The following is a 13,642-nucleotide window of genomic DNA, read 5'->3' as shown; positions in this document are numbered from 1 at the left end:
AAATTACATTGGATTAAAAAAAATCTCTTACCGAAAAAGAAAATACATTGGACCATTTAAGATGATGTAGTTTTTTCCTTACCTGATGTAGACCTCTGAATAAAATTCCCCGATCTTAGAATCAATCAAATTCATTACTTTAGAGGGAATATTATAAACTGAAGACCAGTAATGCCACCCATAGGAAAAGTGAATAGTTCATATCAACTCCACTCTACTAACTAAAGAGAGATGAAGGCGTCCTGCTTCTTTTGATAGAGTGAAGAATCAAAGGAAGAGCAAGATAAGTCAGAAGGACAGGTCCATTCTTGAACTTCAAAATGGTCAAAACAGTTTTGCTTCTTCTAACTGATTTTGAAAATCAAATTTGAGTCCTCAAATTTGATCTTCAAACCCGTAGTGACTTGGAATGATTGAAAAGATCCAAAAGAGTTTTAGCATTAGATACACTAGCCTGTAAATAGACAACTAGATTATCTGCAAAATAGAAATGAGACAGTTTCTGAACCACCTTAGTGGCTTCTTTACTCAGTTGCAGCTCACCTTTACTGATCTTCCCCTCCATTAACTGACAAAAGTACTGTCACTAAATAAAAGAGACTTATGTTTCAAACAAGCAAAGCACTAACAGCTGAAGATATGTAAGGATGAATAATCAGGTGGAGTCTGAACTCTGAACTAGGATTTCATGAGGTAATTTCCCCAGGAAAAATGCTTCAAACTAATAGGTTTTTGGCAATCAAGATTGAAAGAGCAAGGATATTCCCAATTTGTAATTTGTTATAGTTGGTGTTTGTGTTTTGCCATGCCATTAGTTTTGGAGGCACCTGAGCCCCTAAGGTATTTATGGTTTGTTACCTAGGTGTCTGATACATCAGAGTACATAGGGTTGAATACAGAGGGAAAGGGAGGTTAAATAGGTCTTATAGATACTTCTTTTTTTGTGAATGTGTGGTAATTACTCTCCTTGTTGATAAATGCACTTCTTTTTTTACTTTTCTTAAATTAATATATATATATATATATATATATATGTATATGTATATATATATCCCTATTAGTTGACACTTATTATGAGTTTAGAACACTAATGTCATTTTATATTAAGGCGCTTGTTTCGACGTAAAATATCTTCCTCAGAAAATATTTTCTATGTAAAAAATTTTCAGGTAAAATATATATCTATATATATATATATATATATATATATATATATATATATATATATATATTATTTTTCAGTGTTTGGCAAAGGTTCCAAAAAAAAAATTTCCTTAATTTTTTTTATTACATTTTTAATAAAATATTTTACTTGAATTTTGGACAATCAAACACCAATATATTTTCTAAAAAATATTTTACATCCAAACTAATGGAGCCTTAAAGTTGATTGCTTTTGTCAATAAAGGTAGTGGGAAAATCATCTCGTTTGTGAATATTTAACTTTTTCAGTTATACTCATTCCTTCTTCATTTTTTTTAAAGTAATGCTTTACTGAATACATCAATTATGTTGTAATATGCAGAAAGCCCATGTGTGAATAATCATGATGCAAAGCTTCCATACTCCATCTTGACTGTAAAGCCTGGTGACTTGATCCACCTGGTTAGGCGTGGAGCATCGGCACCTGCATCTGCCCCGGCATCCCTCGAAGTTAAAGACGTTGTTCATCCACCACTGCCTCCCATTTCCAATGTCTCTGCTGCATCTTCTTCTTCTTCTTCTTCTTCTTCTAATGCACCTGCTCCAGCCCCTCAACAAAGTGGTGGCATGGCAAATGTAGCAAATGTGGGTATTGGTCTTGTAGCAATTGTGGTCCTTAGTTTGCCTTCTATGGGATGCTAAACATTTAATGGTTTGGTTGTGTGAAAATTTATGTCAATCTTTTTGTATTTTACAGCTAATACTGGACTTTGTCTTTAACATCCATGAGTTTGTATAATAGTAAATCTGAGTAATCAGCTCATAGAAGAGTGCTAATATATAAATCAGACATTTTAGTCACGACAACTGCATAATTAAGACAATATAAGCGGAAGTGATACATGAAATTTATCTTAGTTAACAGATCTAGAGGGGTGAATAGGTCTAGTTTTATCTTGTGATATTTACTTAGTTTTTAGTAATTTAAACCACAGTTAACTAAACCAACAGAGTCACAGAGCTAAATAAAGAGCAAAACTAAAAAATTATGGTGCAACATACAAGGCCTCTCCAAGCGAATTTTTGTGAAGCTTGACAGGGTCTTTGTTAATAAAGAGTGGCTTGGTATATTTACTGGGATCCAAGGTGAGTTATTCCACTGCTAAATCCTCTGATCATTATGGTCTTGTAGTTAATATATCCAGGGATTTTTCGAGTGGACCGAAGCCTTTCAAAATGCTGAAATTATGGTGTATGCAAGGTTGTGTGACTGATATTGTTGAACAAGCATGGGTTGGTGAAGTCTCAGGGTCTCCTCTACACAGATTGCTTAACAAATTGAGGAATGTGAAGAAGGATATAAAAGATTGGAATAAAAATTGCTATGGGGATGTGGGGGACAGATTATCTCAGACAAAACAGCGGTTAGAAGACATTCAAATGAACCTCTTATAGGATTCTTCAAGGGAGATCTGTGATTTGGAACATAAGCTAGAGATGATTATCATGCTGCCCTCTCTGACCAAGAAATTCTATTAGCTCAAGAGCCTAGAATTTTGTGGCTAAGTGACAATGACAGATGCTCATCTTATTTTTATCATAAGGTCAAGCAACACAGGAACTTTAATGCTATCACTTGTCTTGAACAAGATAATGGTCATACTACCTCTGATATGGATGAGATTAAAGCACGTTTTGTCAGCACTTCCAAAATCTGTTTCACAAGAAGAACACAGATCAGTTTTGTGTTAATCCAAGGAAGGTTTTGGTTCAAGAGGATGTTTTGATTCTTGATAGAGAGGTCACTTCTGAGGAAATTAAAGTTGTGGTAATGAATTTTAATCATGATAAAGCCCCTAAACCAGATGGTTTTCCAGCTAGATTCGATTAGACATATTGGGATATTGTTGATAAGGATGTGGTAGCAGTTGTACAGTATTTCTTCTCTACTACAAATTACCTGTGGGGGTGAGTGGCTGTTTTCTTACCCTATTCCCTAGGAAAGGTAACTCCTAAGGTTGGTGAATATAGACCCATTGCACTCTGCAACTTAATTTAAAAGATTATCACCAAAATTTTGGTGAGTAGACTTGCTCAAGTTCTTCCTGATGTGTCGGGGTTGGAGTAGTGTGCTTTTATAAAAGGTAGGAAGATACAAGATGCATTAACCATGGCTACTGAATTTCTTAAAGATTTTGGCAGCAAACTTCATCCCTCAATGGCCATGAAGATTGATCTCATGAAGGCATACGACTTGGTTTCCTGGGAATTTCTCGTCTTTATTTTGCAAAAGTATGGCTTCAGTGAGGTATGGATTAGATGGATCAATGCTATTCTTCATTCAACTAGGTATTCAGTGTTGATAAATGGTTCCCAGGGTTTTTTCAACCAAGAAGAGGGCTTTGACAGGGATGTCCCTTATCCCCACTATTATTCACACTTGTTACAGAGCATCTGTCTCAACTTCTTTAAGCTGAGGTGCAGAATGGAAGGCTTAAGGTCTCACACACAGTCAGGAAAGACAATTCACAGTTGTGTCACATGTTTTTTGCTAGTGATTTGTTAGTCACTTGTGCTGCTTCTATCTCCAAGGCCAAAGCTCTTAACAAGTTTCAGAATTTTGAAGAATCCACTGGCTTGAAAGTAAGTCAACAGAAGAGCTGTGTGGTGTTCTCCAAGGCAGTTAGAAGGAAAACAAATATTTTGCAGGTTCTTCAATGCAAAGAAGAGCAACTACCCCTCACTTACTTGGGTCTTCCTTTATGCAATACAGGCCTAAAGAAGACTAATTGCAGTCTTAATTGACAAGGTAAATCAGAAGATTACAGGCTGGAGTACTAAACTTCTTTTTGTTGCAGGGAAGGTTGAACTTCGAAGGACTGTAATCACACCTCTGGTCTTCTACTGGTGTAGTATTTATACTTAACCTATTACAACAATCAATCTCATTCCGAGGATATGCAGAAACTTACTTTGGGGGAGTACAAACCATGCCAAAAAGCTTCATCTATTAAGTTGGGATCTTTTTCTAAAACAACGACAGAAGAAAGGTTCGGGATTAGGAAAACAACTGATATTCAAATTGCTGCAAAATGCTCTTTAGCTTGGGATTACATCCTTAGTAAGGACAGATTGTGGGTTCCTTGGTTTAAAATGAAATATGGCTAGTCATTATCCTATTGGAATGCTGTTCCAATATTATCCCATTCATGTGTTTGGAAATCAATTCTCTCTGTTAGGGAGATAATGCTACAACATTCCAGTTACACCATTGGAGATGGCCAAAAGATTTACCTGTTTTTAGACCCTTGGTGTAATGGTCAAACACTTCTTCAGAAGTTTGGACATAGATTTGCTAGAAGTCTACACCTGCCCAGAAATGCTAAATTGGAATGTCTGCAACAGAATGGTGTTTGGAATTGGTCTTTATTGCAGGAAGAAAGTTTTGAGAATTTAAGGCAGTTTCAGCAAACTATTCCCATACATAATGGATCTGATACTATTCAATGGAATGGTGGGAAGTTCAATTTCAAGAGAGCTTGGCAGGTTTGAGGGTGGAATATGAACAAGTTGGGTGGTCTAAATTGTGTTGGGGCAAGGTTAGACCAAGATGGTCAGTGAATGCTATTTTTCCTATGTTAGGCAGGCTACCTTCAATGGTCAACTTGAAGAGGAGGAAAATTCAGCTAGCTGCAAGATGTTCCATCTGTTTGCAAGGAGAAGACTCTAGAGATCACATTTTTCTGCTTTGCCCGTTTGCTAGATCCATTTGGCAGTGGATTGGTGAGGTTCTTGGTTGGGATTTAGAGATGATTGCTGGTTTTTTGGGTTTCTGGGATCTGGTATCAAGGTTTAGTCAAGAGCAGCATACAAAGTTTCATAAGAGCCTGTTCATTGCCATTATTTGGGGGATATATGGAAGGAGAGGAATGCCAGATTACATGGGAACTGCTCTTGTTCCCCTGAGGCTGTAGCTAGACACATGTTTTATGAAGTTCTTGATGTTCATCAATTATCAATCTCTGAGCTTTTATAGAGTCCTTCAGGTCACTATCCTTAGTTTGTATTGGAAGTGGGTTTTATCATTACGTGTTATTTTACTCTTGTTATATTATAAGGGTACGCCCTCTGTGCACCTGTAATTCTTGATCTTTTGCTATAATACCATACTAATTATGAAAAAAAGAAAAAAAAAAGAAAAAAAGATCTAAGTTGAAATAAGCATATCTGACCAAAAGAAAGCTCTTATTCTTATTTTTTATTTTTAGAAGACTAAAGTTGAGTCTCAAAACCTTCTTTAGAAGACTCAAGGTGAGTCTATGCATAACCCCTTCTGCAGTTGCATCTCTAGGGTTATACTTTGTTTTTTTTTTTTTTTGTCCTCTATTTTGCATACATTTCTCCATCTTTGTGATGTTCCGATTTTTTCCGACTTTTTCAATTTTTCTGTATTGCCGAGCACCGTTTGGCATGCCGTGTGAGTCTCAAGAGTTGATTAGTGAATTTATTTGAGTTAAGAACTCTTAGAAATGTATTCCAAGTCATTTTGACATTTTTGGATTTTCTGTCTAAGAGGTCCCATGTGGGCCCTACGTCAGGATTTTTCATGCTAGGGGCTATTTTTCGGGTTCAGTGCATTCCATATTTTATTATTTGGAGTATATCTATGTGATGGTGTGTTTAATTATACATTAGTGGCATATTATATGGTGTATATGCATTTAAGGGCATTTTTTTACTTTTGTGATCAAAGGTGGGACTCAATGACTTAACCATCACATGTATTAGTGGCCAAGTGTAGAATTTCTGCATTTCTTTCCTCCTCTAAAACTGTGGACTCCTCTCTCTCTCTCTCTCTAAAAACCTTATGTTAAAGCCTCTATTTCACCCCTTTTCCTTTAGATTTGATCTTTGCCATTGAAGGCGAAGTTGTAGAGCTCAACGAGAGCTTTGTTTTGATCGAGTAAAGTTCCATTTGCATGACATTGGTGAAGATGCAAGAAATCTCCTTCTTTATTATAGAAATTTTTTCTTACACTACAAACAATCCGCCTCTTTGTTCTTCTCTCACTTTTATTTATAGAAATTTACATTTTGCCCTAATTTCTTATATTTTTCCTTCCAAGTCGGAGGTTGATGGGCCTTCTTCCTCTGTGTGATGGTTCATCTACCCAAATTGTAACGACCCGCCCCACCACATGGTATGATATTGTCCGCTTTGGGCCTGAGCCCGCACGGTTTTGCTCTTGGGCTTTATCCCAAAAGGCCTCATACCAATTGGAGATGACACACTTACATATAAGCACTTCACCTTTCCTCTACCCAGGCGATGTGGGACTGTGCACCCGTAGCTCGCCAGTGTGGTAGCCTGATAGTGTCTCTCGGAGCCGCCCACAGCACACCAGCCCACAAGGTCCTCACAATCCACCCCCCTTGGAGGCCCGACGTCCCCGTCGGCACACTTTCGGCTGGGTCAGGCTCTGATACCATTTGTATCGACCCGCCCCACCACATGGTATGATATTATCCGCTTTGGGCCTAAGCCCGCAAGGTTTTGCTCTTGGGCTTTACCCCAAAAGGCTTTATATCAATTGGAGATGACACACTTACATATAAGCACTTCACCTTTCCTCTACCCAGACGATGTGGGACTGTGCACCCGTAGCTCGCCAGTGTGGTAGCCTGATAGTGTCTCTCGCACCCGCCCACAGCACACCAGCCCACAGGGTCATCACAATCCACCCCCTTTGGAGGCCCGACATCCCCGTCGGCACACTTTCGGCTGGGTCAGGCTCTGATACCATTTGTAACGACCCGCCCCACCACATGGTATGATATTATCCGCTTTGGGCCTAAGTCCGCACGGTTTTGCTCTTGGGCTTTACCCCAAAAGGCTTCATACCAATTGGAGATGACACACTTACATATAAGCACTTCACCTTTCCTCTACCCAGGCGATGTGGGACTGTGCACCCGTAGCTCGCCAGTGTGGTAGCCTGATAGTGTCTCTCGCACCCCCCCACAGTATACTAGCCCATAGGGTCATCACAATCCACCCCCCTTGGAGGCCAGACGTCCCCGTCGGCACACTTTCGGCTGGGTCAGGCTCTGATACGATTTGTAATGACCCGCCCCACCACATGGTATGATATTATCTGCTTTGGGCCTAAGCCCGCACGGTTTTGCTCTTGGGCTTTACCCCAAAAGACTTCATACCAATTGGAGATGACACACTTACATATAAGCACTTCACCTTTCCTCTACCCAGGCGATGTGGGACTGTGCACCCGTAGCTCGCCAGTGTGGTAGCCTGATAGTGTTTCTCGCACCCGCCCATAGCACACCAGCCCACAGGGTCATCACAATCCACCCCCCTTGGAGGCCCGACGTCCCCGTCGGCACACTTTCGGCTGGGTCAGGCTCTGATACCATTTGTAACGACCTGCCCCACCACATGGTATGATATTATCTGCTTTGGGCCTGAGCCTGCACGATTTTGCTCTTGGGCTTTACCCCAAAAGGCTTCATACCAATTGGAGATGACACACTTATATATAAGCACTTCACCTTTCCTCTACCCAGGCGATGTGGGACTGTGCACCCGTAGCTCGCCAGTATAGTAGCCTGACAGTGTCTCTTGCACCCGCCTATGGCACACCCGCCCACAAATTCATCACAATCCACCCCCCTTGGAGGCCCGATGTCCCCGTCGGCACACTTCCGGCTGGGTCAGGCTCTGATACCAAACTGTCGCGCCCAAAAAATTCTAACATAAGAACCCTTGTTTTATACTAAAATCTAGTACGTGACTCACATCATACATTCACCATAATCCATGATTAAATCAATAAGAAAACATTTTATTTAAAAATCTTACAATCCAAAGGAGATTTATTACATCCACCAACGTACTAAGTGAATCTTATTACAAAATGTTTGCTAAGAAACAATAATAAAACCAAAATGTGGAAAAATCCGGAAAATCTCCATCTTAAGCCTCCTTTGCAAGCTAAATCCATGTGCACTTGAAAATGATAAAGGGGTGAGCTCACAAGCTCAGCAAGAAATTGCTAAACACTATCATCGTTCAGCAAGTCAATCCTTACTTAAAATCCGTATATATATATGCATGTATAAGTGACTACGAAATATCTACTAATCATCGTCATTCTATAACATTAACTCAAATTGTGAATTTGTAACACATCTAGAATTTAAATTACTAAAATTCCACTTACCTCACATGAGCCCCTTGCTCCCCTCAACCGGTTGGCTTTCTAATGCCATTACCTCACATGAGCCCTTGGCTCCACTCCAAATAAATGGTGTGAATTGCATAGTCCCTGACTTCCAAATACACACATGTGGCTGGGTTGTAAGTCTACTCACTCAGATGGCCCCTGACCACGTCCATATACTAAGGGCACCTTTAACCCAATGGCCATAACAAAAGAGTATTTCACTCCCGAAGATAGTCCCTGACTGCACTCAACAAACTCATCATTGTATAAGTCCCTCCAACCTGTTTAATCACATTAATTAAAACACTAATTATATTTAAATAATTTCTACTCATAATTTTATGAGTTCATCTAACACCTTAAATAATAATTAATTAATTAATACCGACATACCAACTTATAGTCCTAATTACAATAAGTTGTAACTTAACTCTAAATTCTAACCTCAGTATCATTAAATTTGTATACTGCCCACCAATACTGACCAATTCATAGTCTATCATCAAAACAAAGTCATCCTTAAATTTCTAATTCTAATGACTCCAAAATGTACCATAAACTATGGCTTAAAGAAGAGTTATATATATATATATATATATATATATATATATATATATATATATATATATATATCAGTGGCTATTTTAATTCATGACATGCAAAACCTCAAAACCCATTTACTGCCAACCACCACCTTCATCTTAGTCTATATCTAATTCATTCATTACTCCAGTTAATCCCGTACCCATCATCACATACATTCAACCCATTAGTTAAAATAACTTGCATTTCATGAGCTTTTTCTACACACCTACTGACATAGGTATATATATATATATATATATCCCAGGTGCATAAGGAGCCCAGTTCGAGAGGCAAAAATACGGATAGATGGTAGCATCATTCTGGCGTGAGCATGCAAGGATACTCTTATTTTAAAATCCTTTAATTCTGACTTTTGAATTGCTTGTCAGTGGAAGTATCAATCATGCAGCTTCTACAAAAATCACATCCTAGTAGTGACCTACAATAGATTAATTTAATCCCACCAATTATTATGTACACATGTCTAGACCATATATATCCATCTGTACAGATCCATCCCAGTTTGAATATATAAGATCCACATAGTTCAAATAACACTATTCATACCTATTATATAATTATCCCAGATTATCCAATGAATTCAACTAAAATCATACACTGGCATTCTCTTATATACATGAAAAATTGAGAGATTCTATAACCAATCATTTTGATATACTCATAATCCGATCAAAGAAAACACCAATACCTGAATAAAATAAATCATTCTAATTCACATATAAAGTAACTATCAACTGAAATATAATCAAATTCTAATAAATTAGTAACTCCATGTGTAATCTTCATATATAAGTCTAATTAAACATAATTATCATAAGTTCTATAATTATATCATAGATAATCATCTTACTATCAAATCACATAATTATATGTAGGATATAAGCAAGAATTAACTTGCCTGACAATGGAATCTGCTTAAGCCTCTTCGTTACTCACAGGATAGTATTGCGCCTCTTCGTTATTCACAGAATAGTATTGCACGTAAAAAAAAAATAATGCCGATACACCAAGTCTAGATATATATCTAGTAATTGAGTTCTATAAGGACTCTTTTAAAAAAATCAAACTAAACCGATAGCCTGATATCTCTCAAATTTCATTATACGATAACCCTCATATCCTTCATAATTCCACATAGATATATATTATATGGATAAAACATGAATTCAAAAATAAAAATAAATATATATATACAATATATATCTGGGTGTTATACAAATAGAGGCCAGATTTTGCTATCTTAGACTTTGGAAGTACTGTGTAACGACCCAAACCCGTGGGTCCAATAATCGGGTCCTTAGCTGAACTCGAGGTCACCTAAGGGCATCAACGTCAATCTACATAAGACACCTTCAGTGCACATCAATAACTCATTTCATACGCTAATGAACTATAAAAAAGTGAGGGAATAACTCCATAGATGGTGGAACAAGAGTACTGGAGGGCTTGCATTTCGGTCGGCCGAAATGCACAATTAGTCGACCGGTTGTGGCCCAAAAACTTATGAGGCTACTGGAAATGTCGGTCGACCGAAGTGCCCATTTCGGTTGACTGAAATGGTCCTGTGAGCTGAAGTTTTGCCACTGGGCTACAACAAGTGAGATAGTGAATAATGGCCTATATTGAAGTTTTGCAAACTGCTAAACCTGTTCTAACACCCTGTGAAAATGATATACTACATCCCATGGTTATAAACATCAACATTTTACCACAATGCAACTTCATTAATCCCACTCAAAAAAGAACTAATGCATGGTCTTTACAATTAGCCCAATTTACATCAAAATAGAGTCAAAGGCTCGTAGTTACATTACATGGCCAAACTATACAAACTTAATACATTTTCAAGATGGTGATCTACAAAAGGATGGGCTCAAAATACAAAATGGTAGCAAAACACATTTCTAATCTCTTCAAGCTTGTGGTGGATTGTCATCCGCCACCTCCTTTTTGTGACTGAAAAAAGGTTAATATAAAGGGGTGAACACAATGACTCAGTAGGAGGTGCCTAAGACACACCTCTTGAGACCCCGTGAATCCAAACAATGAATAGAAAATAAGAAAGCAGGATCATGCTATACCGGGGGAAAACTTAGCAACAAAATCAACAGTCCAAGTCATAAATGAACTATATCTGCTGTGCAATAGGATGCAATGTCATGCAATGTCGCTCCCTATTTACAAAACCTTTTTCCGTCATCATTTCCAAACTGTTAGTGAGACCCAGCCCATGGCAACTCCATGGCTGCACGAGAGGAGGATTGTGTAATGTTTCCAATTTTTACTATTTTCCTTTTTTTGGAATTTTTTGATTTTTCAAGGGCATTTTGGTCTTTTCACGTTTTGCGTGCCAAACACCGTGGGGTGTGCTGGTTGTGTCTTAGAGTTGGTTGGGGGTATTCTATTGAGTTTAGGACTCTTGGAAATGCACTGGTTGCCATTTCGGCATTTTTTCATTTTTCAGGTCTCATTCATTTTATTTTAATGTGTTTCATGTGGATTTTATTTGGTTTGTATGCATATGTGTGTGTGTGGTGGAAAAGGAAAAGAAAAGTAAAAAAAATGGATTTTATTAGTGGTGGAACCCACCACTAATTCATTTAAGTGGCCAAGAGACCACTTTTGGCCTCATTTTTCCTCTCTTTCCCATAAGCTCTATCTTTTCGTTCTCTTTTTCTTTTTATTTTATTCTCAATTTTCAAACTTTAATTAATCTCCAACCGTTAGGAGATTTTTGGTGCCGTTTGCGGCAAATCGGAGAGCTCAGTGAGATTTACGTGTTGATATATGCAATTTCATCTTTGGCTAACCATTGGGATTTCGAAACTCTAGGGCTAAATTTGGGAATTTTTCGTCATTTGGAGGTAGGGGTTCCTAATTCACAATTACTTACTCCTTTGTGAATTATTTTCTTTAATTTGTTGCCTAGCATGCTATATTGTATTGATTTCCTCTAAAATGATTGTTTTGTTGTAAATGGAGTATGTGATTATGTACTTTAGTTAATATTACATGGACTAGCATGCTTGTATGATGAAGAATTCATGCCTTATATGCTTACTTTGTTGACTTATTGTTAAATATAAGTATGTTGTATTTCTTTGGAATATCTTGCAAAGCTTGCTAAGTGTTTAAGTTTGAAGTAGTTGTGGAATGATAAGTATTGGCATGGCATGAATTGACATGATGCATTTTTGCATAAACATCGGGAAGAAAATGGGAAGTTGACTTTGAAAGAAATGAAAATGGGGTTTTTGGGAAAATAAGTTTTGAAGTGGTTTTTGCGAAAACCCAGTCGCCTAGGGGTTACCAAGGGCCGTGGTGTTAGTGAAGCCTAGAGGGGACTAAGGAAATTTCCTTAGCGTGGTTGAGTTACCTGGCCCCAAATGACGCCACGGGGTTACCATGGGTCAGGGACAGTAGGCAATCCTCCTCTCGTGTCGTCACGGGGTCACCATGGGATGGGTTTCACTAACGGTTTGGAAATGATGACGGAAATGGTTTTTGGAAATAGGGAGTGACATTACATGGCATTACATCCCATTTCATGGCATATTCATTTATGACTTGTATTAATAATGTGGTATTGTGCTTATTTTCTCCCCGGCATAGCATGATCCCGACCATTTTATTTTTCCTTCATTGTATGGATTCACGGGGTCTCAAGAGGTGTGCTTTAGGCACCTCCTACTGAGCTTATGCTCACCCCTTCATTTTAACATTTTCCAAGACATAGAAAAGAAGTAGCGGACGATAATCCACCACCGCCTTAGCTTGGATTAGAAGACTACTTTTGGCTATCGCTTGTAGTTAGATTCAATTTTGTAAAGTCTTGTGAGACATGCATATTTTTTTGTAACTTGTGGTTTTGTAACATAACTTCATGAAAGTGTGTGTTATAAATTTGATACAATATTGATACAACTCATGTAGATCATCTTGGATCATGTAATGGTTATGTAAAACTTGGATTTCAATTGAATGGAATGTAGAAAGTCATTTTACACTTGTTGAAACAAGTTTAGATCCATTTTCACAACTCTTGCATGGACCATTTTGCACTTTTACAATTTTCATCAATCCAATAGCTGAACCACGGCTCGCAGAGCCATTTCGGTCGACCGAAATGGGTACTTTGGTTGACCGACTCTTTCAATAGCCTTGGGACTTTCTTTTTGGTTCATTTCGATCGACCGATTCAAGGGCCACTCCTGAAGCCATTTCGGCCGACCAAAGCTCTATTTCGGTCGACTGAAATGAGGCTGTTTTTGTACCTTTGATCCTCCTTTGGTTTTGAATAACCCCAAGCCATGGAATTATTATTTAAAGCCGTTTTGAAGCTCGTTTAAGATGTAATGATGATGTGTTGACCCTAGACATGAGTTGGATTGACTTAGGTGACCTCGGGTTCGGGTAAGGACCCGGTTAACGGTTCGGACCCATGGGTTCAGGTCGTTACAAAGTTGGTATCAGAGCGATGGTTCAAAAACCATTAGGACGACGGGTAGAGGCCTACCTAGGATTGCATGGGAAGTTGAGTTGCATGCTTATATGCTTATGTGTTAAGATATTTAATTGTTTGAAAAACATGTTTAACTATTTAATTGCTGGTGTGTCGTCGATCATCAAAGCACAAAAGTGGTGTATGAAAT

General features: G+C 38.2%; 1 protein-coding gene across 3 annotated transcripts in view; it reads left to right on the top strand.

The window, feature by feature from the left end:
* Nucleotides 1-2,004, top strand: part of LOC132267347 (glycerophosphodiester phosphodiesterase GDPDL7-like) — a 38,033-nt gene extending 36,029 nt beyond the window's left edge. For all 3 annotated transcript variants that reach the window (XM_059768505.1, XM_059768504.1, XM_059768506.1), the window contains one exon: nt 1,526-2,004. In XM_059768505.1, coding sequence (XP_059624488.1) covers nt 1,526-1,845 — 320 coding nt within the window. In that variant the 3' untranslated portion in view covers nt 1,846-2,004. The remainder of the gene's footprint in view (nt 1-1,525) is intronic.
* The last annotated feature ends 11,638 nt before the right edge of the window (nt 2,005-13,642 follow it).

The sequence above is a fragment of the Cornus florida genome, unplaced genomic scaffold, assembly GCF_030987335.1.
Source record: "Cornus florida cultivar Cherokee Brave unplaced genomic scaffold, ASM3098733v1 CherokeeBrave_3.0.0_Hap2_Chr07, whole genome shotgun sequence".
Classification (NCBI taxonomy): Eukaryota; Viridiplantae; Streptophyta; class Magnoliopsida; order Cornales; family Cornaceae; genus Cornus; species Cornus florida.
The sequence above is the reverse complement of the archived record's forward strand: the minus strand, read 5'-3'. Positions and strand labels throughout refer to the sequence as shown.